Source organism: Rhamphochromis longiceps, linkage group LG3, assembly GCF_057381845.1.
Source record: "Rhamphochromis longiceps isolate RC_006_pf linkage group LG3, R_longiceps_female_GT1.1, whole genome shotgun sequence".
NCBI lineage: Eukaryota > Metazoa > Chordata > Actinopteri > Cichliformes > Cichlidae > Rhamphochromis > Rhamphochromis longiceps.
The window spans coordinates 50,531,725-50,558,503 of record NC_140559.1 but is presented as its reverse complement, the minus strand read 5'-3'; the positions used below and the strand labels follow the sequence as shown (position 1 = coordinate 50,558,503).

The following is a 26,779-nucleotide window of genomic DNA, read 5'->3' as shown; positions in this document are numbered from 1 at the left end:
TTAGCATGTGCCGTCACATTAAAGTATGTATTCACAGCAAGTCAGTTTTTATTGGCGAAAGACGCTGATGGGATGTGTGAAATGACATTTAGCTTAAATCAGATTGCATTGTTATAGTTTATGTTGCTGGCCTGATATATGAAAGAATAGCATCGGCATGCTGGATGATATTTTAAATCATGTGCTTGAGCCAGTCAGTTAATTCTCTTTAGATCAATAAATAAGATGTAGCACAAGAGGCTCTATTGATTTTTAGTTTTTTTGGTGTTCAATCTGAAAGTTCACTATAATGGCATAATTATCAAACACTTGACACTTCTTCTTACAGCTACCAAATAAAACGACTCGATAAGACAATATTTTTACACCTATGAAGGAAACCTGCATATAGAGCAAGGACAGGCATCGTCCTCTGGAAGCATCATCTTTTTTGTAGCTGTTGCTATCTTATTATTATTTTTAGACGTCAGGGTTTAATTTAAGGGCTAAGTTAAGAGTTAACACTAGCATACTCGGTAAGCTGGATGCATGTATTGACTGTATGGGGGCTAGCAAGTGCCATGTAACATGCAATTTCGTCACCGTTGGTCATATTTGTTGGATTGTATTTAAAGGCTCCAAAAGGTTCACTGAGTCCGGTTAGCTGAGGTGATGTCTGGAAGACATGGTATACCCATCTGCCAGTCAGCATGTCCATGCTTTTAATAAACTTTAACAGGGGTGTATGGAAAAAAAACAATTTAGATTTATAGAGCAGCTGCTTCTTCTCCCGATCAAAACATATTTATTTCTTTTTATAGTTGGACATTCTGAGGCGAGAGATTGTTGCAATTTTTAAAGCCAGCCTCGAGTTGCCAGATCAGGAACTGCAGCCTGTCTGAGGCCCATCTGAAATACTGAGCTCTGTAGCAACAATAGCCTACAAGTCTGCAAACAATAACTCAAACAAAGTGGTCTGATTATCTGACAATGGTTCCTAGAAGCACATACAGTACTGTGTAATACACTTAGCAAGCAAATTCTCACAAACAGACAAGGAGGAAGCACTCAACACGTCACCAGGAGATCACATTTCCCATCAAGCTCTTTCCCTGCCCCACGTTGAGCCTCGAGCACCAGCCCTAAAGTGACAAGCAGACAAATTGGTCTTGAAGAAGCCCAGAGGCAATCAGAGCTCACCACTCACCCACAATTACTTGTCCTTTAACACAACGATCAATGAGTTTGACCGGCGCAAGCTGGGACACGCTAAAATAGACTCTCTGGGTGGGTGACGCTCTGGAATAATGAGGCAGAGAAAGGTTCACGAGGTACATTTTTGATATGAGAACCCAGTAAGTCCCTCCTGCTTGATCTGCCCTGGGGCTGATTTGGAGTTGTTAAACTTTAAGCTAGTGGTGAGGTTTATTTCCACACTTGATTTTAAGGTGTAGCAGTTGTTGTTTTTTCACAGGCCCTGATGACAGCAAACACAGTTGCGTACATGGCAATAAGGAAATTAAGTTAATTTGAGCTGTTGGACAATTAAAGCACATTATCACTGTAGTTTAGACACCAAGAGAAGAAAAATTACTTTCCTGCAGTCTTATTATGTAGTCACCTCATGTGTGCTTGCTCTGATTGCATACCACTGTTTTATAACCTATGCAAATACTGATTGCCCTCACTTTGCAATTCTGATCAGCCAGCCATAGTATTATAATGGGCTATCAAAATAAGCATTGTGAAGGGCACAGGAAGTTGATTTATTTTAATATTTCTTTCTGTAAATATAGGACAAACACGCATGTTTATTGACTCTATTTATGATATCAAACCGATATTGCCAGGCTTTTTCTACCATATCAGGCGGCCACTGCACACTGCATTTCTCTGAGATTGTGTGAGTGGGTTTGTGTCACAGTAGTGGGACTGCTGTGGCTTGTTCTTTGACAGAACAGTGCAAAAATACTTGCCCATGTGTGGGCTGTCACAATGCATCTGTCTGCTATCACTGCACAAAAAAAGAGATTGTAGAGATTTGTATATAAATATAAAAAGGCAAAAAAAGTCCTCAGGCAGGGTTCTCAAGCTTTTTGGGCGTTTGTTAATCAAATTGCATCTGCTGATTTCTTATTCATGACCTCAACATGACGTAACTCTGAGCCCAACACATCACCACGCATATACAGATACTTCATGTTCTTTATCCAAACAGTTGTGTTCTCATTATTTTTTCATACTTTGCCTAACCTATGTATGTCTTGATTTACAAAAGAAAAACAAGCTTATTATAGGGAGGTAAATATTGCCCTCACCTTCAATAGCGTGCACTGTTTGCTCATGAATCACTGATGATCTGTGTTTAAACCACGATTTTATTGGTCTTAAATTCAATTCCGCACTTCTGGCAAACAGTAGACTGTGAATAATTGATGCACAAGCCATGTCTGAGGGCAAGAATATAAAAGACTGAGTTCCTGACTCAACTTAAAGGTTTACAGTGCTGCGGGCGATGAAAGAGCTTGTGCTATGAAGGATCTTTTCAGAGGTGGGGATTTGGCGTAAAGCCATGCTCACTGTAGAGAGAGGCTAGCTCTGCTCAAGCTAGGGGGAAAAAAGTGGTACCAAATGTGAGTAAAATTTGGATTCATGTGAGAGAGTCTAACTTTTAATTCAAAATTCAAATCATATTTATTTTCAGTCACTGAACAAATGCCATGAAGAAAGGCAAGGAGAATGCATGCAGCAGAGTTTTATGTGAGTTATTCACCCAGCCACAAACAGCTTCTCTCAGAGATGCTCATGTTAAACTGCATCTGTTCAGAATGCGTATCTATTAATGCTCGTCAACACTGTTGCTTTACACATTTGAATACATCACCTGAAGTTGTAGTCTCAAATAGACGTTGCATATCGTTCCAAATTTCAAATCCTCAAGCTGCACCTGTCTACTTCCTGAGTGTACTCGTGAACCTTATTGGTTTCTGTTGCTGAGCTGTGAAGATGGGAAATGAAGTCTATTGATTGTGTATTGACTGTCCCCAAACTCATATCCAAAACAGCGCTGTGATGCCAAAGCCCGACCATGAAATGGGATTTCATGATGCTTGCCAAGCCTGCGCTCTTTCATTCACACTTTAACCCCTTCGGCCCTGCTGCCAGACAATTGAGAGATCATGAAAGGCTGATTACATTGAAGCAGCAGAGTTAGCGTGATGTTTTATGGATGTCAGAATGACTATAGAACAACGTCAATGCAGCTGGTAGGGATTCAGTTATGTCCTCAAAGATTTTTAAGTAAATCAGACACCTGTCATAACAGGAAGTCTTCCAGTTGAAGAGTTGTCTGCTTACACCTGCAACATACCAGACTAACATAATCATACTTGTGAAAATGTAAATTGCTCTTGAGCTGCTGTCAAACTTTGGTGCCAGCAAATGACTCTATATCTCACTGTGACTTGAGGTGTGGATGTTTTTTTTCTGACATCCCACACCAGATGGGGGAGCTTTGCAGATTGAAGTTATTCAAAGTATTAAATATGAGGTTGTCATGGCTTTAAACCTGTTTATGTAAATATTCATATTCCTTCACAATCCAAGCAAGTCTGGAAATAAACACAAGACCGTTTCACAAACTAATGATTGTACAAATTTAGACACTTTAGCTGATTAAGGTGTGCAAAGTTTAGTTTAAGGCTTTTAAAGTTATGTAGAAAACCTTAAAAGCTTTGCTTGGCTTGCTTAAGGTCCTAGTCACACAAGTCGGTGTCTTTCATCCAAACTACAGGTGACTACACAAAAGAAGTTTTTGGTGCCGCATCTTCTTTGTGACCAGTTTTACCCAGGAATACACATTTTTTAACCCCGACTGGGGTTATTAGGGGGTTGCGAACTGGTCTCTAAAGCTGTGTGACTGAGACCGGGAGAGGAAAACAAAATGGACACAGACATACACAAAAGCCAAATTTTGCTTCATAATGGACATGGAAAATCCTGCTACTGACATACAAAGTCTTGAATAATCAGGCCCCATCTTATCTTAATGACCTTGCAGTGAGAGCACTTCGCTCTCGCTCTGCAGGCCTACTTGTTGTTCCTAGAGTATTTAAAAGTAGAATTGGAGGCAGAGCCTTCAGTTTTCAGGCCCCTCTTCTATGCAACCAGCTTCCAATTTGCATTTGGGAGACAGACACTATCTGTACTGTTAAGATTAGTTTGCTAAAGCATATAGTTAGGGCTGGATCAGGTGACCCTGGATCCTCCCTTAGTTATGCTGCAATAGGTGTAGGCTGCTGGGGGATTCTCATGATGCACTGGGTGTTTCTCACTCACTATGTATTAACAGACCTCTCTGCACTGAATCATACTTGTCTCAACCTCTGTCTCTCTTCCACAGCATGTCTTTTATCCTGTCTTCCTTCTCTCACCCCAACCGGTCGCAGCAGATGGCCCCGCCCCTCCCTGAGCCTGGCTCTGCCAGAGGTTTCTTCCTGTTAAAAGGGAGTTTTTCCTTCCCACTGTCGCCAAAGTGCTTGCTCATAGAAGGGTCATATGATTTTAGGGTCTAGCTTACATAATAAAGTAACCTAAGGGGACTGCTGTTGTGATTTGTCGCTGTATAAATAAAATTGAATTCAATTGGACTTTTCAGTACAACCCAGTATGAAGTTGGATTTTTGCCAAGGCTAATGCCTGAGCACATTTATAAATTCCAGTGGTTAAGCATCAGTAGCACTTTAAGTGACACTATATTGCTGAAATGTTAGCTTTTTATTGATAATCAGACCAAGTGGCTTGTGATTTTTCATGATGACAGTAGGCATATTTCCAGTGTAGCTAAGTTGCTCTTTATAATTCTAGTCTTGCAGTATGTGTGAAAGAGCGTTAAGCAATGAGCCAGGAAGCTGCTATACAGTTAGAGCAGTATAACCTTTTCTTGCTACGCCACCTGATAGCAGGCATTTTCTGTTTCAGTATTTTCAGCATTGTGGTGATGTATAGTTATAACCAGGGACACACTGAAAGAGTATTATCTTCCACAACAAGCAGGTAATGTTATTCTGGTTTTCATGTTCTGCACTGTTATTTTTGGGCTTCAACATGTTTGGATAGATTTGGAAAAAGCTCAACTTGCAATCAAGAATAAAATAGGTTTTTTTTGTATAGTTACATTTTCATTGAACCTCCATCACTGACAAATGGAGGAGCTACACACTCTTTGTTGCAGTCTGTCATATAATTAGAATATAAACAGAGGTGCTACATCAAGGCCCAATATAAGATAAATAAGAATTTTCTGGATTGGAAATCATGCAAAGCTGCTCTACTGGAGTCCTAGAATATAATTATGGATCTTAAATGGAGCATAATAGGTCGTCTTTAAAGCCTGCTTGGTCCCTCTCCCTGTGGCCATTCCTAGAGAGCAGAAAAGATGATGAGCTTTGGCTGTGGTAGCAGCTCACAGGCTGACGCGTGTCCTTCACCAAGTAGGTGACACGGTGCAGCGGCCTCTAACTGCATTAAAAAAAAGAAGCCTTATTCCATTTCTCTCCTCCCCAGAGCACTGACAAATCTGAGCTCTTGGTGGAAAGCTCACCTTGGGTTTGTGTGTATTTCTTTGTGCACGTTTGTGTGGTTGCACACATCTGAAATGTCCCCTAACTAAATTTTCTCGTGCCCTGAAAATGACTGTATTAATACTTGAGAGGCGTCCGCTTGTACCACTGTGACGAATGCATGTTAAACAGCACTCGGTGCAATTTAAAGCGGCTTCACATTAAAACTGCACCGAGGCCTTGTAAACCTGCAGAGTGGGTTACTATAATTGACTCCTGCAAACAGCAGAATTGAAATTAGCTGCATAATTGCAGAAACGGGCTGCTTTCCAGCACTGAGCTCTGATTTACAGCTGAAACCATGAAAAACCCTGCTACTGAGGCAGTAGCTGTCATGGCTCACAATGTCCTGGTGCTTGGCTGGAAAAACAAATCCCTCCCTCAGGTGTGTGTAGACATGCTGGAATGTATTCACCTGCTGTGTTTGTTATGTACAGTTGGTGGGTGGATGTAGAGGAGAGCACAGTGAAGATGGCTCTACATGTATGTGCTTCTGTGTTTGTTGAATTAATAATACCAGCCAGACCTCATGATTCGTAGACTGCACCAACCTGACAAGTGTTAGTGAAAGAGCGTTTGACGGGGAGAGAATGGCGTTCCCGACTCTGTGGATTATTGGAAAACAAGCTTGCGGTCTGAGACATGTAATACCACCCATAATTTTTTTGCATAAGATTCAGCAACAGGAAGATTGAAAGATATAAGATATAAGCTTTTTTGTCTCCTTATGTGGTTTTGTAGGTCCTCTGCAACTCTATGTTTTATTTTCTGCAGAGGTCAAGTCACTGAGCTTCCCTTCAGACACATGAAATATCAACAGATTTCCCAAATAGTTGTTATGTTTGGTTATGAGTAGATGTGTAACTCCATGGGGTTAGGGGTCAATTATCATAACAATTTTGAAAGCTATTTGCCCGTCTCATCTTTACTTTGAAAATTAAAATGTTATCTGGTTCCATCAATGTCGATTTTGGTAAATACATCAACCAATAATGTTAGCCCACAGATAAATAATTTGGACTCTAATTTTCTGAGATCTTGTGGAGATTTGAACCACAGAGTTGAAAAATCTGTTTTTGTTTTTCAATAAAGTATTATGACAACAAACCCTACAATACGAAGTTTAAAAAAACCCTAAAATATATATTTCACATTTAAATTATTTCAACTACAGTCTCAGATCGGAGGTACCCCGGCTGGAAATGTATCCTTGCATTTTCATATCTATTGATTTGTGTCAATGTACAAAATTGAGTGAATTACTTTTTAGGTCTACAATGAGAAAAAGTCCAAAAGAGACTAAGGTTGGGCGACTGGATGAATATATCGACCATCGATGATAGGCTGAGCCTTTCACCGACTGTTTTTACAAGAGCAATTTATTTATTTGCACATGAGCACATTTGCTTATAATGTTGGTTGAAGCTAAGAGAAGCAGTCAACTGAAAAAATAATAGCGCTGTTTTAACAGCACCCTCTGTGCGATTCATTTACTCAAACTCATAACAGAAAGAGAGAAAGGCAGTAGCCAATGTTGAGAAAAAAACAAAAGCATTTTATTTAAATTAAAAAAAAAACACTGGTGGGGAGGGAAACAAAGATCATGGTTGTCAGCCGATTGCAAACTGCATACACACTGTTAATGCAGGTTTGTATACTTGAAGAAACAGATTACATGATAGGTGACCGTTTCACCTTTGGCATTGGGAACTTGTCCTCAGCACATGCTCCATAACACCACATAAACATTTAATAATACAACGATACTCTCGCCTCTTTTGAAACCAATTACCTCTAAGCCTAAGATCTTAATGCACTGAACTGAAACATCTCTGGAAGCAGTACCCACGGAGGTCGGTATTTACCATGCAATGCATAATTCAGACACACATATCTGCCAGTCAACTTAAAGTCATGTAATTTTTATGAGCAGGAACTCAACCGAATTCTGTTACATACACCGGAGACACGAGCTGGCTCTGGAAATATCCCTGGTAGGGTGAAAGGTCAGTCACTATAGTATTGTGTGGAGGTGGTTTTAAAGGTTAAGGGGTTTCTTGACTTTGAGCTGGAGATAAAGTGTTAAGAGAGAAGCAATGCGTCAAACAGCAGTTAGACTGCTGAAGACTGGCACGTGATTCATTTATAGATCTGTGCCCTGTGCATGACTTGCTTTGTGTAGCTTGCTCACATTCGCTGCTTTACCTGCTCTATCATGTTTTACATCATACCAGGCCTGCAGTGCTGCATCTAAATCAAGTGAAGGGAATTGGATTATTGCCTAAAATGTGATCTTTTATCTTTTTTTTTACCTTTTTCTTGTACCTATCATCTCCTTAATATCCAATAGCTCATTTTATGTCCATTTTTTAATTATTATATATTTCAGACAGGAAAAATAATTTTATTCCACTTGTCCCTTATCAGCTCTCCATTAGGATCTTCACACTGAGTAAAATATTCCAGTCTTGTCTCAGCATACCTTAGGCACCATTTAATTCTCATTTCTCAGTGTAACATGAAATTAAAAAATGTGTTTTAGTTTAAACCCTGCTCATCCCCGCCTTTGAAGCTCGGAGAGTATCGAGGGGTTGATGCATGTGCGTACAAAATAGAAGGTGAAACTGTAATTCAGTTTATTTTTCTGCATTTTGTGTTATTGTTCTTTTATTATTGTGGAAAAACTGTGCAGTTTTGCCTGTTATAGCATCTAAAAATGATTCAAATGAAGGGAACCTCACTAAAGCTGGGTATTACAGCTCAATACTTCAAAATGTATCTGTATATTGCACTAGGATCAACAAATTCTTGGCCCTGTGAGAAATTTACAATGGATTTGGTACTGAAGCAATTGCCTTTGCTTTGTCTCTGTATATTAAGAGACACCGAGAGTATTATTCAGCACTTTGTTCTCAACTGTTGGTGTGAAATGTGCGCGACTGAATTAGGCTGACGGGATGTACTCTGTGCTGTAGCATCCGCTCAGAAGACAATCTGTGACTAGAAATGTTCATCCTTGGTCGCTTGTTTCCGAGGATGCTTGTTAAAACAATAACAACAGATCAGAAAGGCGTTAAAAACGAATAATACGTTTTAGGAGCGCTGTTTGTCTGCAGGCATTTTATACCTGTAGGTCTGAGCTGTTGCTTTAAAGTAGATCCCTGTGTGAACTCAACAATGTGTGTGAGGCTGGCTCTGCTTTACACAGCCTTGTGGATTGTACATATTGATTGGCTTCCACTTTCAGATCAAAGATGCAAAGAAGCGCAGAGGCCACATTAGGGATTACGGTATTTCTTTGCGAGCAAACATGAGTGATTTAGAGAGGCATAAAACAGACACATACTAATATCCCCTTCTCAATCTGCAAGGATTAATGACCAGAAGCTGTTGGCATGAGTTCAGCAATTAAATTGGATAGTGAACCCATCTTTTTAAGGATTATCTCATTTGGAGCTGCTGCTGTTCACATTCACATCCTCTCTTACCGCAGTACATCAGATAAGACTACTAATAGCAGAGTAAATCGACTCTTTCTCTCAAACAACATCATCACTTTCTGACAGCCTCGGAAAGAGAACTAAATATCATCTTAACATGATGAAACTCATGCTGCAACTTCCCAGCACTGACACGTAATCTGTGTTTCATGTGGGTAACGTAAGAGAGCAGGTGATACTTGAGGATTCCAGTAGCTGCTGGCACAGATAAGGTTTGGTTAAGGTCTGCAGGTCTGTGTAAGAGGATGGATTGCAACATGTCTCGCCATTTACCCAGGGAAAAGGGTTTCCTCTCCACCCTGTGGTTTATTAATAGCGAGCTGGTGGATGTCGGGCAGGCGACGCAGTGTTAGCGGTATTGACACGGTTAGTGTTTCACCTGTCACTGCTGCTGATAAGCTGTCATCAGAGCCAGCCTAATAGATTTTAGATGAGACTTTGGCACACAGTAAGTTGATGAATGCATCATTTATTGCACTTTTTGTGACCTTGGCACAGCCAAGGCTGTCTGTCTAAGGATATTGAACTGTATTACTCAGCTGATATTATGAACTTCTTCAAATCATATAAAAGAGGTTAAAAAAATGACCATGATGGGCAAAACATTCAAAGTGGTCAAGCCTATGGAGCAATTTCCACTTGTAATGTCATTTCTTTTTCAATAGTTAGTTAATGTTTTGCCATGTGTAGAAATTTTGGCGCACTATTTGATGTAGCTTCACCCATCCAGTGACCAAAACCTTACTGGAATAATTGCCAACTAAATTATTTTTAATATTTTTAATATAATTTAAAAAAAAAGCTTATATCTTATATCTTTCAATCTTCCTGTTGCTGAATCTTATGCAAAAAAATTATGGGTGGTATTACATGTCTCAGACCGCAAGCTTGTTTTCCAATAATCCACAGAGTCGGGAACGCCATTCTCTCCCCGTCAAACGCTCTTTCACTAACACTTGTCAGGTTGGTGCAGTCTACGAATCATGAGGTCTGGCTGGTATTATTAATTCAACAAACACAGAAGCACATACATGTAGAGCCATCTTCACTGTGCTCTCCTCTACATCCACCCACCAACTGTACATAACAAACACAGCAGGTGAATACATTCCAGCATGTCTACACACACCTGAGGGAGGGATTTGTTTTTCCAGCCAAGCACCAGGACATTGTGAGCCATGACAGCTACTGCCTCAGTAGCAGGGTTTTTCATGGTTTCAGCTGTAAATCAGAGCTCAGTGCTGGAAAGCAGCCCGTTTCTGCAATTATGCAGCTAATTTCAATTCTGCTGTTTGCAGGAGTCAATTATAGTAACCCACTCTGCAGGTTTACAAGGCCTCGGTGCAGTTTTAATGTGAAGCCGCTTTAAATTGCACCGAGTGCTGTTTAACATGCATTCGTCACAGTGGTACAAGCGGACGCCTCTCAAGTATTAATACAGTCATTTTCAGGGCACGAGAAAATTTAGTTAGGGGACATTTCAGATGTGTGCAACCACACAAACGTGCACAAAGAAATACACACAAACCCAAGGTGAGCTTTCCACCAAGAGCTCAGATTTGTCAGTGCTCTGGGGAGGAGAGAAATGGAATAAGGCTTCTTTTTTTTAATGCAGTTAGAGGCCGCTGCACCGTGTCACCTACTTGGTGAAGGACACGCGTCAGCCTGTGAGCTGCTACCACAGCCAAAGCTCATCATCTTTTCTGCTCTCTAGGAATGGCCACAGGGAGAGGGACCAAGCAGGCTTTAAAGACGACCTATTATGCTCCATTTAAGATCCATAATTATATTCTAGGACTCCAGTAGAGCAGCTTTGCATGATTTCCAATCCAGAAAATTCTTATTTATCTTATATTGGGCCTTGATGTAGCACCTCTGTTTACCGTAGTAATTAGAAGTTCATAAACACTGAAACATACTTTTATTCATCCAATCCATTCATTGATTTGTTGTATTCATTACTGATGGTGGTGGTGTAATTCTACAAATCCACAGTTTGTTTTAAACCAGTGTTTTTGCTAGATCACAATTGGATCTTAAAACTTTGTAGCTTTCACCAAACTAGCATGCTTTAATCAGGCAGGTCCAGGTGTCTAACTAGCATGGTCATCATTAGCACATGGCTAAATATCATTTTATTTAAGCTAGATCTTTGCATATATTTGTACACGTGGTGTTTACACGAGCACAAATAGTGATGCCTGCAAAAGTTGTTCACAGATCCTGACCGAAAGAGGATTTTTCAGACCAATACAAATACCGATATTTGATGATTTAAAAATCTAAAATATCAGCCGATATTTTTTCTTTCAGGCGCACAAAACAGATTTACCCTAAAATGTATTATTTATGACTTCTTACAATGACAATGCAGTTTTAAAATAGTCTTGTTTTTCTTGTTATTGTTTGTTGCATTCAAAACGCAACAGATTTTTATAACAATAATGTTATAGAGTGCCCCCTGGTGGACGTACTATGCAACATCAACAATCATAGCCTCGATAAAAGATGTTTGTACGTTCTTTTTTTCTACATTTTCATTTATGAACCATTATAAATGCCAATATAAATTTATGAGGAAATAGTTCATATCATCACCGCCAATATATCTGTCAGACTCTATTTGCTAATATACAATATGTTCCATCAGCTGACTATAGTAATGACGTTATCCCCCCTCTTTGCAGCAGTCATCAACTTCCTTCCCTGACTTCCATGCACAAAGCTGCTGCACCTTATATAACCTTTACAACATCTCTTCCGGGAAACAAACGCTCTTTGAATATGTCTGTGATTGCTCAACAGCAGCTCATTGTAAGCCGGTATTGTGACACAAGAAGATCGAGCCTCGATATGAGACGGTGAACTGTGGATTTGGTCTTTGTGGTTTCAGAACCATTTTGGCTCTATTAGCAGGTCAGTTTACTGACCTAATAAATCTACCAGTTTGTTATGAGTGTCATCTTATAACTGTGACCGCAAAGGGGTACTCATACAATTTGTTTATCCAACAGTGGAACTCACAAAAGATCCGTGGAGGATATTATACCATTTTGTCATTAATCCCTTTCAACCTATGTGTTACAGACCATAATTTGTCTTTAATTAAAAGTTTTCCACTGGTTTTATGTCTCCATAATGCCAAAATACAAATTTCAAATGTGCACCAACTACTGATACCCCTGGGATAAGTCCCCACCCTCTGAGCTGAACGGTATATATGACTAAAACAGAGTGATCTTATTAAAGAGCACGTATTTAATATGTCAGTATAATTTCTCACGCAGTAAACTAAACTGCTCCCTTGCCATCTCAAGTAGAACACAAATGGGTAAGATACGCGTAGAATGATAATGTACAGTATCCGGTATTGCTAAAATGAACTGGAGTGAGGAGGAATGTTTATTGCTCTTGGGGTTTATGATCGCACCGATTCAAAGGAGCATTAAATTATGTTTTCATGTTGCTTGTGGATTGCTTATTTTGTGATATTTGTACCACCACAATAGCTGGCAATCATGCCACTGCATGTGCCTCGCAAGGTTTTATTGGGTTCATCCTCACATCTCAGCACGAGTTTCATCGTTTTTTTTTCCTTTTTTATTTGGAGATGTGAGAAGCTATGATTCACGGCGGACAGTTCTCATTACGCAGCTGCAGTGCAATATCCACTGTGTTAAGAAGCAAGGAAAGTGGTTTGGTTAAGGGGAGGAAAAACAATAATTTGGTCTTCCTGCATCAGTGCGGATTTGTTATTTGTTGCTGCTCAGTGAGATTTTAGATTTTGGCTTGACCCGACACATTTCTCAACTGGCTGAGCAGAAAAGCACCACTTTAGCAGCTCTGTTGTAATTTTTCCATGCCGCTTTGGACACTTTCCGATGTCGCGCACGCCTCAGTGGGCACCGATCTGTAAGAGTGGGCTCGGTAGACAGCAGCTTCATATCGGGGAGGGTTGTAATAAAAGAATGTGACACAGGCGCGGCCTACGGGGTGCACGGTGGCAGCAGGTGGGGTGGCTAATGACAGATCCACTCGAGCGGGTGTGGGTTTGAAATCTGTGTGGCGTCTGGGCCAGTTATTTGTTTTCAACAGTTTCTCAGTAATGCTGCCTGGTTGTTCTTCATATGGCAGCAGCACAGTTTGATTAAAATTATGGCCTGCTGCTCGGTTTTTATTATGGCTTCGGGAAAGTTCTGTACTTGGATGCGTCATTAAAGGTAGTGCTGAGTCATACACCTCTCCTCTGTTTACGGCTGTGGAAAAAGGGGGAAGAAAAAAGTTCAGAAATACATTAAGCTCGCCAATTCTTCCTCTGTTTCTTCCACATCTCCCCAAATGACTGTGCTACCTCATTGAACACGAGATATTTTGTTAGCTAAGATAGAAGCAAACAAATAGCGAACCCACTGGGGTTCACTAAACATTAGAGTGGCTATATTACCGCACTTTGCCCTGTTGTGGAAATTGTTTTTTTTTTGTTTTTCTGCCACAATTTGAAGGGAAGTAAGCTTTTTCTCCTGGACCATATTTGCCTGTGATTGATGGCAGGTGGATGCGGTGCACCCCACACAGTCCAGTTCCCCACTGATACAGACCATCTGGGCAGGTAGTGCAGCCCAGTGTCATTGCAGCCACACGTTATGGTTCAGACCAGTCCCAGGATGTTAGGAGAATCACTTTACAGACGGGGGCGTAGAAGAGAGAAAACACTTTGTTTGCTGTGCAGGAAAAAGAAGGAGCTGAGTGTGCATATTCTGATTCTGGCATTTTTATTGTTGCATCATTATGATTTGTGTGCAAGGGAAGCCATTTCTCTTATATGACTGCAAAGTAAAGCCTGCATGAGCAAACTCTGCTACATAATCTGCTGCTGCTGTGCTTTGAAAGTAAGCCCCATGACAAACCCTGCACCCACTACGTCTCTTATGTCCTCTAAAGACCATTCTTAACTGATCTGAACTGACAACCAGCAGGCAGATTCTCCCTAAATCAGGATGTTGGGTATACCTGCTGCCTAAATATTGTTTTGGTCAGTGGTGCACTGGGCTCAGTTTCTGCTTTTCTGCATCCAATAATGCATAAAGCATAAAGCAGTCATTTTTTCTGCCATTTTACCAATATACTGTAGCGACACTGCATTCCCTGCATTGCGACTTAATGGGATTCTTTCTTCTTATCTTGAGCTAAATGTACTCCTGATTAAGAATTTTTTGTCTTATTGTAATGACTTCCGACTAAAAAGGCTTAATGTACCATTTTCCCGTCCTCCTTCAATTTCATTTCCTCTTGAAATTGTGCTTATTTGCTTGCAGTTCTTAGAGAGTTTCAGAAAAATGTACTGACTACTGCTTCGAGTTTTCCATCACGACCGAAACTCTCAGCAGCCTTCAAACAGGCGGGATCGTCGCTGCCTGGTGTGACAAGTTCTTTTTTTTTCTTTCAAATATATATTGAAAGAAGATTTATAGTTTGTTTTAGAATAATTTCTTGACACCTTGCAGTGTACTTTTGGCAGGCTGTGGGTTGCGTCACGGAAAAGAAGAGAAAAAAAAAGCACGTCTGCTCTCTGTTATTTACATTGCTCTTTTTGTCAAGAGACGCTAATCTTTGTTATAAGATCTGTGTTGCGTGTCATGTGTGGTTGTTTAAAGGTAAGTGCTTTTCATCTAAATAATGTTTAGAGAGAAGAAGTGGGAGCACGGTGTGCTTGCTTTTAGCAAGATAATGTGACATTATTGTAAAGATCACGAGAAATGATTTCCCTTCCATGTATGTATTTGGACTGTGTGGTGCTCTTAGTTTTCAAGATCAATTGCGCCCTCTAGTGTCTACTTTCATGCATGCAACTGATGGTGGCACAAAAAGAAAAGCCTCACTGTATCCTAGAGGTCATGGCTGTGTTTGTTTCATAGAAGATGCTCTTTCACTTTGATTTTTGAAAGTTTCTAATATATATAAATATATAGAATTATAGAATTCATCAAACAAGCTGATTATACTTCTAAGTCCACTTTTTTCTCTCCCCTATTTCTGTTTTTTTAAATGTTTTTCTAATTTAATGATATACGGCCAACACTAATGGTATGCCAGCAGTTAATTTTATGACTCTCTCTCTTTATGTATGTATAACAAGGACTGATGGAGGACTAGAACTCATAGTACTGCAACTTATGTCCTAATCAAGGGAAAAAGGCTTGAAAATATCTTACTGTGAGATGTGATGAACGATGCTTATCGAGTTTGTCCTGTTTCTGGCACTGATAACATTTTTAAAAAGTGAGCAGTGTATAGTAAATGTTGGCTTTGTTGAACTTGCACAGTTTTGCTGCCACTTAGTGGACGATGTGAAAACTGAGCCATAGCAAAAGTAATACATATTGCATAGCATTTGGATGGCTGTGGCTCAGGAGGTAAAAGCAGCCACAGCTGCTGAATTAAACTAGTTTAAAGCTGTATGAGATCCAGTGTGTAGGTTTTTTATTAACACAGTGAAAAGAACATTTTTTAAAAATAGTTTAGTTTTAATTAAACACAATGTAAAAGTGATGAGTCTCTTACTTTCTCACATTAATTCCTTAAGCGATAGAAAAGCCTAGCACAAATTAAACAATGATAAATAAGTATAGTTTTGTTCTCTGGTTTTCTCATCAGTATTACATCATGGCCAGAAATAAAACTACACCTGCATACATTATTTATTCCAATAATGTCCAAACTCGAGTAAAGTTAGAGGAGCTGATCCAGCCATCAGTCTAAACCGATGGTGGACCAAGTGAATAATTTACATTGTGTCCTTAATATTAACTTCATTATTATGATTGTTGACAAATTATTCTGTGCAAATTGCACTTGGTCTAAAAACTCCAGTGGCTTAGATACGGCTGCTTAAACATTGACAGAGCACGAATAAGTCTCTCATAAAATCAGCAAAGACCCACTGTAAATGTTCTGTATTATCAGTACACCAGCAAATATTGCCTAATGTTTATCCCCAGTACATGTTGTGTTTACAAGAAATATGCAGCTAATTAGATCTGAGATGTGGTGGAAACATCGAGTAATTGTGTAATTCTGTTGATGCATGTTGCAGATTTCAAACAGTTGCATGTTTTTAGCTTGAAGAAAAGAAAACATAGCGCTCACTCTTGGTAATAAAATGCAACATACAAAATGTCCATGAAGACATTTCCAACCAACACGTTCTCACTCCCAAAGCGTAACATTTTACGCTAGGTACGCTTTCAGCCATCCAACACGTCCCTATATTACAAGTTCCAAAAAATGAAGACACGTGAGAACTGTTTAGAAATAATCTACACATGTGCGTTTATTTTACTTAGATTGCTTTGGAAAACACTATCTAACACGATTAACGGGGTGGTTAAGATTAGGGATAAGGCTATGGTTAGTGCTGGAATACACGGTTGGAACCTGTGTTACCGCTGGAGCGTCATTCTATTCGATTTCATCCACAATCCGGCGCGTATCATAGGAACGCGGAAGGTCACCTTTTGCGTTGCCATGGAACGCCTCGAGACGTGACACATTGTCAGTATATTACGGGTCGGGAGTGAGAAGCTGTTCCAACACATTCATCAGTACTTAAAATTAACCGATAAAACTGCAGTAGTCAAAGTGCTGCTGTCTTTCTTTGAGTACATCTCGTTTAAATGCATTGTATGGGAACCTTCAATGGATAAAGCAAGAATGAACTCCATGAAGTGTGAGCTCCACAGTTCATGGAGTTCAGTAAGCAGAGAATTCACTTAATATATTGTACGTGTTTATGACCCTTTTTCCAAGTACAACACGTTCCAAAGCTGTACATATTTGAGCTTACTACATTTACCATAAAAGACTTGCGACTGGCCCCTCCCCCTACAACAACAACAACAATCTTTATTTATAGAGCACATTTAAAAGCCTTGGGCATACCAAAGTGCTTTACATAAAACAATAAAAGGTTCAAACATTGATAACGGATAAAAAAAATAAAAAATAACGAGTTATGTTCATAGATAAAAGCTACCAATAAGAATGACTACAGCACATGGGTAATAGCAAGATAAAAGCTGTACCACCATAATAAAAGACACCAATAGAAAGATAGGAGGGAATTAATACAAGAGGTCAATAGGTCACAGCAACCAAACAAACAAACAAACAAACCAGCAATTAAAAGGTGGAGAAGGCAAGTTTAAAAAGATATGTTTTAAGCTGTGATTTAAAAGAATGAATAGAATCAGATGCCCGGATGCCAATCGGGAGATTGTTACACAGCACAGGTGCAACAAGAGCAAACGATCGATCACCTCTAGTCTTAAGTCGAGATCTGGGCTGAGCCAGCAGTAACTGTGACGATGACCTTAAAGCCCTAGCAGGAGCATAAGGGTTTAAAAGGTCCTTAAGGTAGCTGGGTGCAGTGTTGTTAGTAATTTTAAAAGTAAACAACTACTTTAAGTGTGTACTGGTAGAGGTAGATGGCGTAGTTCTGCTGGAGGTTTCTTCCTGTAAAAGGGTGTTTTTCCTTCCCATTGTCGTCAAGGGCTTCATTAAAGTCGGCCATTAGATTGGTAAGGTTTGTCTGTGTTATTGTGGAGCTTCTCTACCTTACAATGTAAAGCCTTAAGATGACTGCTGTTGTGATTTGGCACTATATAAATAAAATTGTAAAAAAAATAATGGAACTGATTTAAACTGACTTAGTAGAGTGATATCATTTGAATGAATCAGGAGCATTAATAGACTTTGGAGTTTTTTAAACTAGATCAAATGATACTAAATCAAACGTGCTCTACCCTTTCACCGCTGCTTTCAGACACTTTCATTCACAGCGCATTGCACCATTTTTACCAGTTACCTAATCTGTACAAAAAGGCCAAAAAAAACCCCCATCATAACCTTTTTTAAAAATGTTTGGAGCTGAGTTTCAGTCAGGTTCCCTCTGGTATTTCATTTATTCTGTGCACGCTGTGTTGATGGGTTGCACGCACCTCCTGTTTTGGTCCACCTGCAGCCACCTCTTCAGACCTCAACCTGTCTGATTCATCGCTCTCATCTCGCTTCAGTTACTGTTTGCAAGCGTCCTGCAGCTACGGCTCAAGTGCAATTTGCATTTGCCTTTTCCCACCCTTAGTTCAGAAGATAGTGAGGCTATGGCTCGCCAGCCTGTGCTGAGTCACAAACACCTACAGCCTTCCAGGATTTCTTTTAACGAAGCGCTCTATATGCACAGTTTGATCAACAGGAAACAACGGGAGGAAGGAAGCAGGGAAGAAGGAAAGAAAAGCAACAGGAGAACCATATCAAACGTGTGTGCGTGTAGGCAGCAGAGCACCTGCCTGCTTTAGATGGTGAAGTGTTGATTTCTTGAAGTTACAGGGGGATTGCGTGCTGTTTTGAACAGTAGTCCTTGGATTTGACCAGGCCTCGTTGTTACCAGAGAGCTCTGTAAACTTCAAATTCCAACTTCGTTCCAGTTACGAAGCACTTATGCTGCTATTGCACTTTCTCTCTCCAAACCCATGTAGCTAATCAGATTGTTTTTAGATTGTTTTCCTCAAGTGGTGTGGAATATGCCTCAGCATATGCGGGGATGATTCACCCCAGAGACATTTGATTATTTCATCCTATTCTCTGGAGTGTCCAATTTAATGAAAAGTCATTACTGCTCCAACATAATTAGGATACCCTTTGAAGAGCCATGCTCAGCTGGTTTGGACCAATCTTCAAACTGGGTTTGAAGATAGAGTTCATATTGGGTGTCTATACTTTACTATAATGCAATTTTACTTTGTTAACTAGCTTTCATTCACACACATTATACATGCATATATTCCAGCATTTCAAATTATGAGGTCAGTGAATGCACAAATAATCTTTATGAGCCGAACGCTCGTGTTCTCTAATAATCAGGCTCTTTAAACGCTCGGTTTATGACTGCTACTCCTGGATCTGTATAATGAGGGGATATACTGTTTATGGCTGTCTCAGGAACAGAAGCCCCGCCCATCTGCTGTTCAAATATGCTGTTTGCAAGGAGCAACCAGATAAATAACAGTTATTGTCAACTGAGAATCATACAAAACCACATTAGTAGAGTTCAAGGATAAAAACACGAAGGTGGAAATAAGCATAATGTTTCCACTTTAACTGTCAAACACTGCAGTGGTAAGCATCCAGTGGGTGCTGTGGTTGTCTGAAAATGGTCATATTAATGAAGTTAAATGAAGGCAGTAAGTTATCGTACTGTATGTAGCCACAGTAATGCTGAGCCTGTTTAAAATCGCTGTTCCCTGACCCCAGTGGAGGAAAATATAGCATGACAAATAGCATAAATGCTTTTGCTGAGTATGAAATAGGGAGGTGGTTGGTAATCTAATGCTGCAGTAAATGCTGGTCAGATTCCTTCAGGAGAACATTTACTAAAGAAATGGACTCTGCGTTGGTGATTTAAAAGTCCTTGAACCTCAGATTAGCTACAGACACTCATTTGTCTGTTTCTTTTTGTGTAGATTACATAAATACTTGGTTTTGAGAGTGCGTTTGCTAAAGGTGGAAGTTAAACTGCACTTTAACTTCTGTCTGAAAGAGGCCTCTGAGCAACAAAGAACACACAGCAGGCAGGAAGCAGGTTAATGGAGTGGGTGCAAATTGGTACTTGATTGCTGTGGTTGGCTGTTCTTTCTTTTTTTTTTCCTGAATTGGACTGCTGTCACACAGTTCATGAAATGAATTGCGTGTGGGTGGCATAGGGAGCGGAAGTATTTTTCATTCTATTTTCCTCTTTTGATGTGTCACATCAGGCAAAGCATCTCTGCTGTATTTTTTTTTCACATGTTCCAAGCAAAGGATGAGAATAAAAGAGATGTGGGCCTCAGCGTTTTTCTGACCTGTTGACCGTCTCCGTAATCCTGAAGATCTGCCACGAAGTCAGCCTGACTCTGCCACGTAAGCGGGTGCAGGATCAGTGCTGAAGAGGCAATTACTTTATTTTTCAGGGTGGATAAAGGCATGGAAGTAGGAGACTTTATTCAGTGTTATGAGTACTGAATCAGTATTGCATCAGAAACCATTCTTATATACATACCATGCTGTTATCTATCATAAAAGAGAGTTTTCTGCTATACCTCGGTTGTAGTAGTTGGGCTACGTTACATTAAAACTGCTCTGTCATTAATCTATAAAATGGGTGTCAGCATTTGCAACGAGAAGACTTTAAATTATGCACAAGCAACGTTGCACATAATTTAAATATTTACACCAGCCACCAGCCTGAGAGATCAGCTCTAACTTACTGCCGTGGACACAGCGTGGTTTTCTCCTCCCATTCCCAGCAGGAGATGTAGTTAAAAGGCAGCTAGCGAGGAAAAATGGCTATCTACAGTATGAGCTCTCTCGCCTCCCTCCAGCTTTACCCTCCCCGTGTGAGGAAAGGTCTGTTGAAAAGAGCGGCGGCAAACACTCTCCACAGCATGCTTCTGCCTTTCTCTCATAGCGCTCAATTAATCTAGGTGCTCAAGTGGTACAAAGTAGCTTTTGCAGTGCAGAGATCAGCCAGCAAGCTCTCACTTCATAGTGGGAACACTAGAGGAGGGAGGGGGTCTGCAGAGCGTGCGCGTCAAAATTCAAAACTCAACAGAGGCACGCATGTTTTACTCCCACTCTGCTCTACGTACAGCCCACCTAACACGGTGAATATAAAGGAGAAGTTTGGACCGGAGACCAGATTTTACTTTATTTTCTCCTAATGTGAGGATCCCAGCATATCACTGGATTTTTTTCCCTCCGTTTTCACTCTCAAGCCGACCCAGTTGTGGGAGGGAAAGTGTGCGAAATCTAGCAGGACTTCTAGATCACTAAGCGAGAAAGTCTAGAGGGCATCATGGGAGCTTTAATGGTCATCTTCTCTCTTCAGCCAAAACAAAGACGCAAGACAGGTACGCAAGACTGAAGATCTGTAAATAACGAAACTAATTGCCCAACCAGTAAAGTAACGATTACTCTTTCACTGTATGATGTGTTTCATACAGATGGTGTGTGTTTGTGCATATGTGTGTGTGTTGTGGAAGTTTCCTGTTAATCTTGTGTTTTCCTTTTAATCTCAAATGAATTCACGGTGCCACACCAGCAGTCCATGAAATTGACTCGAAATTCGCCGCATTTCAGTAAACGTTTGAGGCTGAACTCCACAAACTTGCTCGAGTTTTTCATTTGCTTTTCACCCGGTATTGATTTTACCGTGACAGCACACAGACACACCCACACACACACACACACACAGCATGCCACATGCGACTCCCTGCCAACGCAGTCGCACAAGCTTGTGTTACAACGTCGTATCCCTCCAATAATGTGCTGATCAGCGTCACCGTCACAGCTTGTCACTGTAACAAAACAAAAGGAAGTCCAGTCTTTATTAAAGAACAATGAAATATTCAGTGGGTGGCCAGTGGACAATAACTGACAGAGGTTATATTTAGTGGTGTAGTGGGAGAGAGACAGAATGGATGACATGTAAAGTATAGAAAGTCATATTTCACTTGGGTATTGTTGGAGGGCTTGAAAGCAAAATGAATGAGGGGCTCTATGTAACTCTCTCAAGCAATAGATCACAGAGTGTGCTCTGTAAGCACATTTTATAGAGACCTAGAAAGGAGAACATGGGATCCAGATACACACAATCTTGCAGGAGATTTCTTGCATATATTGTGCCATATGCTTGCTGTACATGTATACAGTGTTTATAGCTTTTGGAAATTAACACAGAGCTGAGATTTTTCAAAATAGACTGCTGTGCCTGTCGATGATGGTTGTTAGTAGACTGTGAAGTTAAACGTAGAATATAAAATTATTATGAAAGAGTGGATTCATGGTGTCAGACAGCAGTTAAATGGGTTTTCACACTCTTAGCTTGCTGTGTTGGTAAAATCGGTTCTAATTGGCTAACTGAGCAGTTAACTGCTTACAAATTAACTTCCTAGGTTGGTTGCAAATACAGATGCACTGATTTCAGATTTAACAGATGATACTGACCTTTTCTGATCGTAATTGATTTTCCAAGATTATAACTGTTTATAAATTCACCTTTTCCACAATTTTCCTTGTGCGTTCTTTGATTGTTTGCTAATACTGAGCTTGCTAGCTCGTGGCTAGCTCTGTGCTCTTGCTAGCTTTAGCGTTATCCGCTTTTCCTTTATTAGTGTCTTTAAAATGTTCAGCTTGGTAAATGTTGTTTAAGTTTCTCCTTAGGTTTGTTGCTAAATACTTTTTCATGGTGGTCTCCTTGTGGTTTACTTTTAAAAACACTTGTCCTCACTCACAGCGAACAGCTGCTAACGTGTGGCAGTGAGTCTGGGTGCGAGTATTAGCCTGCCCCGCTGTGCATGTGCGTAAAACAGACTGGTACATAATTATATATTGTATGTGAGGTTGACAGCTGGTCACCGGTCAGGCCTGAGCACTGGAAATCATCCAATTCATGTCCTTGGCTATTCAGTCAGTGAATCTCTTAACACGTCCTCATCAGTTGGCGATCCATCTGTAAGACACAGAAATGTTTGTGCTGCAATGTAGTTACACAAACCTACTCATTTTGTAACAATCTATGATTCACAGTTAACCTGTTCATATACATACCATACCATCACGTACCACACACGTGCCGTCATCGGTTTAGACTCAAATTGGGGCTGTAAATTTTAAAATTAACATCATGTCATATTGAAAAAGAAACTAGCGACTGAGACACTTATCAGGAATTCTACTGAAGTTATGGATCAAGTGAGCAGATCTTTTTGCAGCCAGAGAAGGAACCCCCCCTTCTGGCCATTAGGAAAATTGCAAATTCAAAGCATTTCGGCATTAGCCTCTCAGACTGTAGCGGCATCTTTTACAACAATGAACCTTGAAGAGCAGCCTGTTAACTGTCCTTATTGTCAGAATTAGTTGGAGTATATGAACATGCTGCTTAACACACACTTCTTCTTCAGGCTATTTTCTTTTATTAAAAAATAAAAAATATTCATCAGAAGTTTTTTTTAAAAAAAATCTAACTGTTATTTATGCGAGGAAGCTTGACAGGTCCTTTCTAACATGCTTAAATGTTCTGGGAAGTTGTGTATTGATCTCTTAATTAGTTTATCAAGTGATTAGTATTTGTATTCTAATAGAATAATTTGTTTTGCTTCTGGAAAACGAATATTTGGTAGATGTACAACAGTATAGCAATACATTAGTATCGTTACATCAGCATGATGTATAAATAAGATGTCATTTACCATTGTTAGCAGCCAATACTTTACTAGTACTGTATGTCACACCAAATGTTGAGAAACTAAGAAACAAATTTCAACCAAAACCTGGAAAAACAAAATCAGTATTGGCACTGAGCAGATTTTAATTTTAAATACTGGTATCCAGAGTTTCACAAATGTGCATCCTTAATATTTGCTGCTGTTCTGTTCTGTGGACTTTCAGTTGTTGATCAGCAAACTGAAAAAAGAGAAAAGAATAATGGATGCCTCCTTCAGAAAGAAAGTGAAAAACAAAACTACGGCTCTTACATAATCGAACAAAGCAAACCCTTTTAAACCCTTTGTTTATTCTGCAAATCCAGCTGAAACCAGTTCCACTGCTGACATTTCTGTTTCCTCAAATCATGCAACATACTGATTCATACCATAGAAGGTCTTTATATAAAGACAACATAAAAAAGATGCTCTGTCCGAGAGACCTCGGTGCTATTACACTACCCACTTTAGTATTTTCCATTAATTTTCATAGCTCCACTCATCGGCATGATAAGCTGATGGTCCAGTAAGTAGTCACAGGAAGTAGTCTGGCCTCCAGCTCCTTTTCAAACATGCACCTGGACCACTTTTGAATCTCCCCACAGTGTTTGAAATGTTTCAAAGATAATAGACGTTCCAGTCTCATTATGGTGTTGTTCGCTGATGTGTTTGGCCTTGTGTTCGATGTCATTTAAATCCCTCGCCTGTTTCTGTTGTTGGGAGCCTCTGCGAGTAGAGTTTGTGTAGGAGTAGCTAGGTACACTCAGAGGTAGAGCCCTTCAAATGGAAACGGCAAAACATTAACCGCAGTATGACTCAAGCTACCGCACTGAAATTTGTTCAAAACATCCTGAACTAGCAGTCTGATTTTTTTTTTCTTTCTGTTTTTTGTGGACTAATAGCACCACGCAGTCTAAACTAACAAGTGATGGTTCATGTTCTCGTACTTTCCTGTGACATTTACACAAAGGGCGACAGAGATATCCAGTATCCTTCTTGTCGCTGGCCCCCTCTCCTCCCAGGCCTTCTGGTGTTTACAGAACTGAGTGGCTACTTTGGCCGACCACAGGGACAGCAGATGTCATTTTAAGGGGCAGCCGTGCCACCGATCACCATGTTTGCTCACAGCCCCGTATGATTATAGGAAAAACACATTTTTATTTCTTTTATTTTTTTCTTGTAAACTGTAACTTTGTGTTTAACCAATCCTTCAGGTTCTGCTGAGCACACTGGCAACAAAGAAACATATTTAAACTAAACTCTATTAGCTCGAGCACCAGTTTGGAAATTGGTTTAATTAAAGTCATATCTGAGCAGTGCCCGTCTTCCTCCGTCTCAAAAAGACCTGCGGGAACTGTTTTTACTGTATTCATAGAGTCTCTGAGTCAAAGGCAAATCACTGTAAAATGGACTGTGTGCCAAAAGCACTTTGAGTGAATCTCATTATCTTTTTTTTCCAACCCATCTGCCACATGCACCATTTTTCACAGAGCTGCTCGTCGTGTTCAGAAGTGCTGGGTGATGTCACAATGTGACAGAGAATAGAGAGAACATTCGGTATGCACATGGTTCTTTAGTCCATTGATGAGTATCACAGTACTAAGTGAAAGCTAATGAGACATCCCCTAAGGAGTCAGTTAATATGTAGTTCTGGAATGTATTGTCTCTGTGAATTATTCTGAGTGAAAAGCAGACCTTCAGAAAAGACTTGACATTCCCTTTGTTAACATCTTTATGAAGTAAGGCCTAGCCTGCACTTTTTGGATGAATCTATACCGTCTCCCTGGGAAGATTATCTCAGAATGATATCTGAAAAGTGGCACTGCTTCTCATTAAGCCATGTGGCATGTAAAAGACAGAGCTATCCATATTCTCTGATATGCAAATGTACCCTCAGCTACTCTTGCAGGAGTAAATGAGGAGGAGGCGGGGGGTCACCTATGGAGTCTCTAGTTCCCTTTGGATTTCTCTTTTCTTTCTTATGTTATCAGCAGCGCGTAATCTCAGTCCTTTTCAAAGTCACTCCGTCATTATACAGTATTGGTTTTGCTGCTCGCTAAATTAGCATTTAAATTGAAAAGTGAAGCCACACCGGTGGGCTTTGGGCTGCGAGCTTGTTTTGCGTTTCCTGCCGTGGCGTGGTACTCGGTGCAGCAGTTTGTTCGCTGATATTAATCACTCGGTTCCCACAGGGCATGGTGACCAGTATTAAGAGGGTTCACTTAGAACTGGATTAATGAATAGCTTCCTGCTCGGAGGAGCTCAGCAGGTGCAGGAAAATAGGCTTAGCCTGAATGCGGAGTGACGTGGCTAGCAGTGGGACAACGGCAGTTCCTACTGACATCTGTAGAGCAACCGCAGGTGCTTGCTGTCACTCCTGGGTGCAGCGCTGGTTTGATCAATACTTAATTTGTCGCCATAATAATGCATAACACTTTGTACTGTTTGTTGAAAGGTAGGATAAGACGACAGAGAGGCAATGATCCAAAGCCAAAATGTTGAAGTATAGTTAGAGATGTGACTGTGTCTGTTTCATTTATGAAAAACGGCATTTTGCATTTACAAGTATTCAGATTCATCACAGGTCCCCATGATGGTGAAGAGAAAAGCATGACTTGCCACAAAATACAGTGCCATGCCCTTTTTTGGCAATAGACTATCAAGCATTAAAATTCACAATATGAGAGATGATTTCAGAGCCAGTGGCTGCAACAGGGTTTTTCCTGGCTCAAAATGGGCCTGCTGCGGGGCTGGCTGCATGAGAAAGCACAGTTTCATAAGTAGAATAAATGAAATACCATTGGAAAATTTTATTACAAATATTTTTATTGCCATCCTGTTGATTTTATTTTAGGGAAAGGCCCAAATCCTCTTTGGGGCATGTTAAAATTATATAGAGGCAATGACAGTGTCTGGAGGAAAAGCCTCGTTGTGCTTTGCTTTGTTACCACTTTAATGGGCTTTGACCGGCTGATTCTTGCTTCTTCCACCTGATGGCAGCAGGTCCAAACAAACAAGCTTCTTGCAGTAAGATGGAAGAGGGAAAAAACAGAAGCTCAGTGATGATTCAGAATGTTAAAATGTGGCCCTGTCAGATTGCCATTGGCTAAAACCTCAAAGTAGTGAAAATGCCAGCAGATATAGGCAACTTATCTTCTGCCAAGTTCTGCTTGCTCAATAGTGCAAATCTAAACAGCGCTGAGCACAAACAAATCAATTTTAAGCATGTGTTGAAGCAGTTCAGGTAGATGATACTGATATGTCTTATTATATATTAGCTTCATTGATCATTTCAGACCTGTCCAGAATAAAAGTGCCTGATTTTCCAGTAATATTGGCAGAACAAAACAAAAAAAGAGACCTTTGATAAGATAAGATAAGATAA

General features: G+C 40.2%; 1 protein-coding gene across 4 annotated transcripts in view; it reads left to right on the top strand.

Annotated features, from left to right (window-relative positions):
• kcnip4a (potassium voltage-gated channel interacting protein 4a) overlaps nucleotides 1-26,779 on the top strand; it is a 164,466-nt gene that overhangs the window by 71,808 nt on the left and 65,879 nt on the right. The window contains exon 1 of one of the 4 annotated variants that reach the window (XM_085400237.1): nucleotides 20,687-21,042. The exons of the other annotated variants lie outside the window; for them this stretch is intronic. Coding sequence (XP_085256363.1) covers nucleotides 20,988-21,042 — 55 coding nt within the window. The 5' untranslated portion in view covers nucleotides 20,687-20,987. Of the gene's footprint in view, nucleotides 1-20,686; nucleotides 21,043-26,779 lie in introns of those variants that run through there. 4 annotated transcript variants of the gene reach the window in all.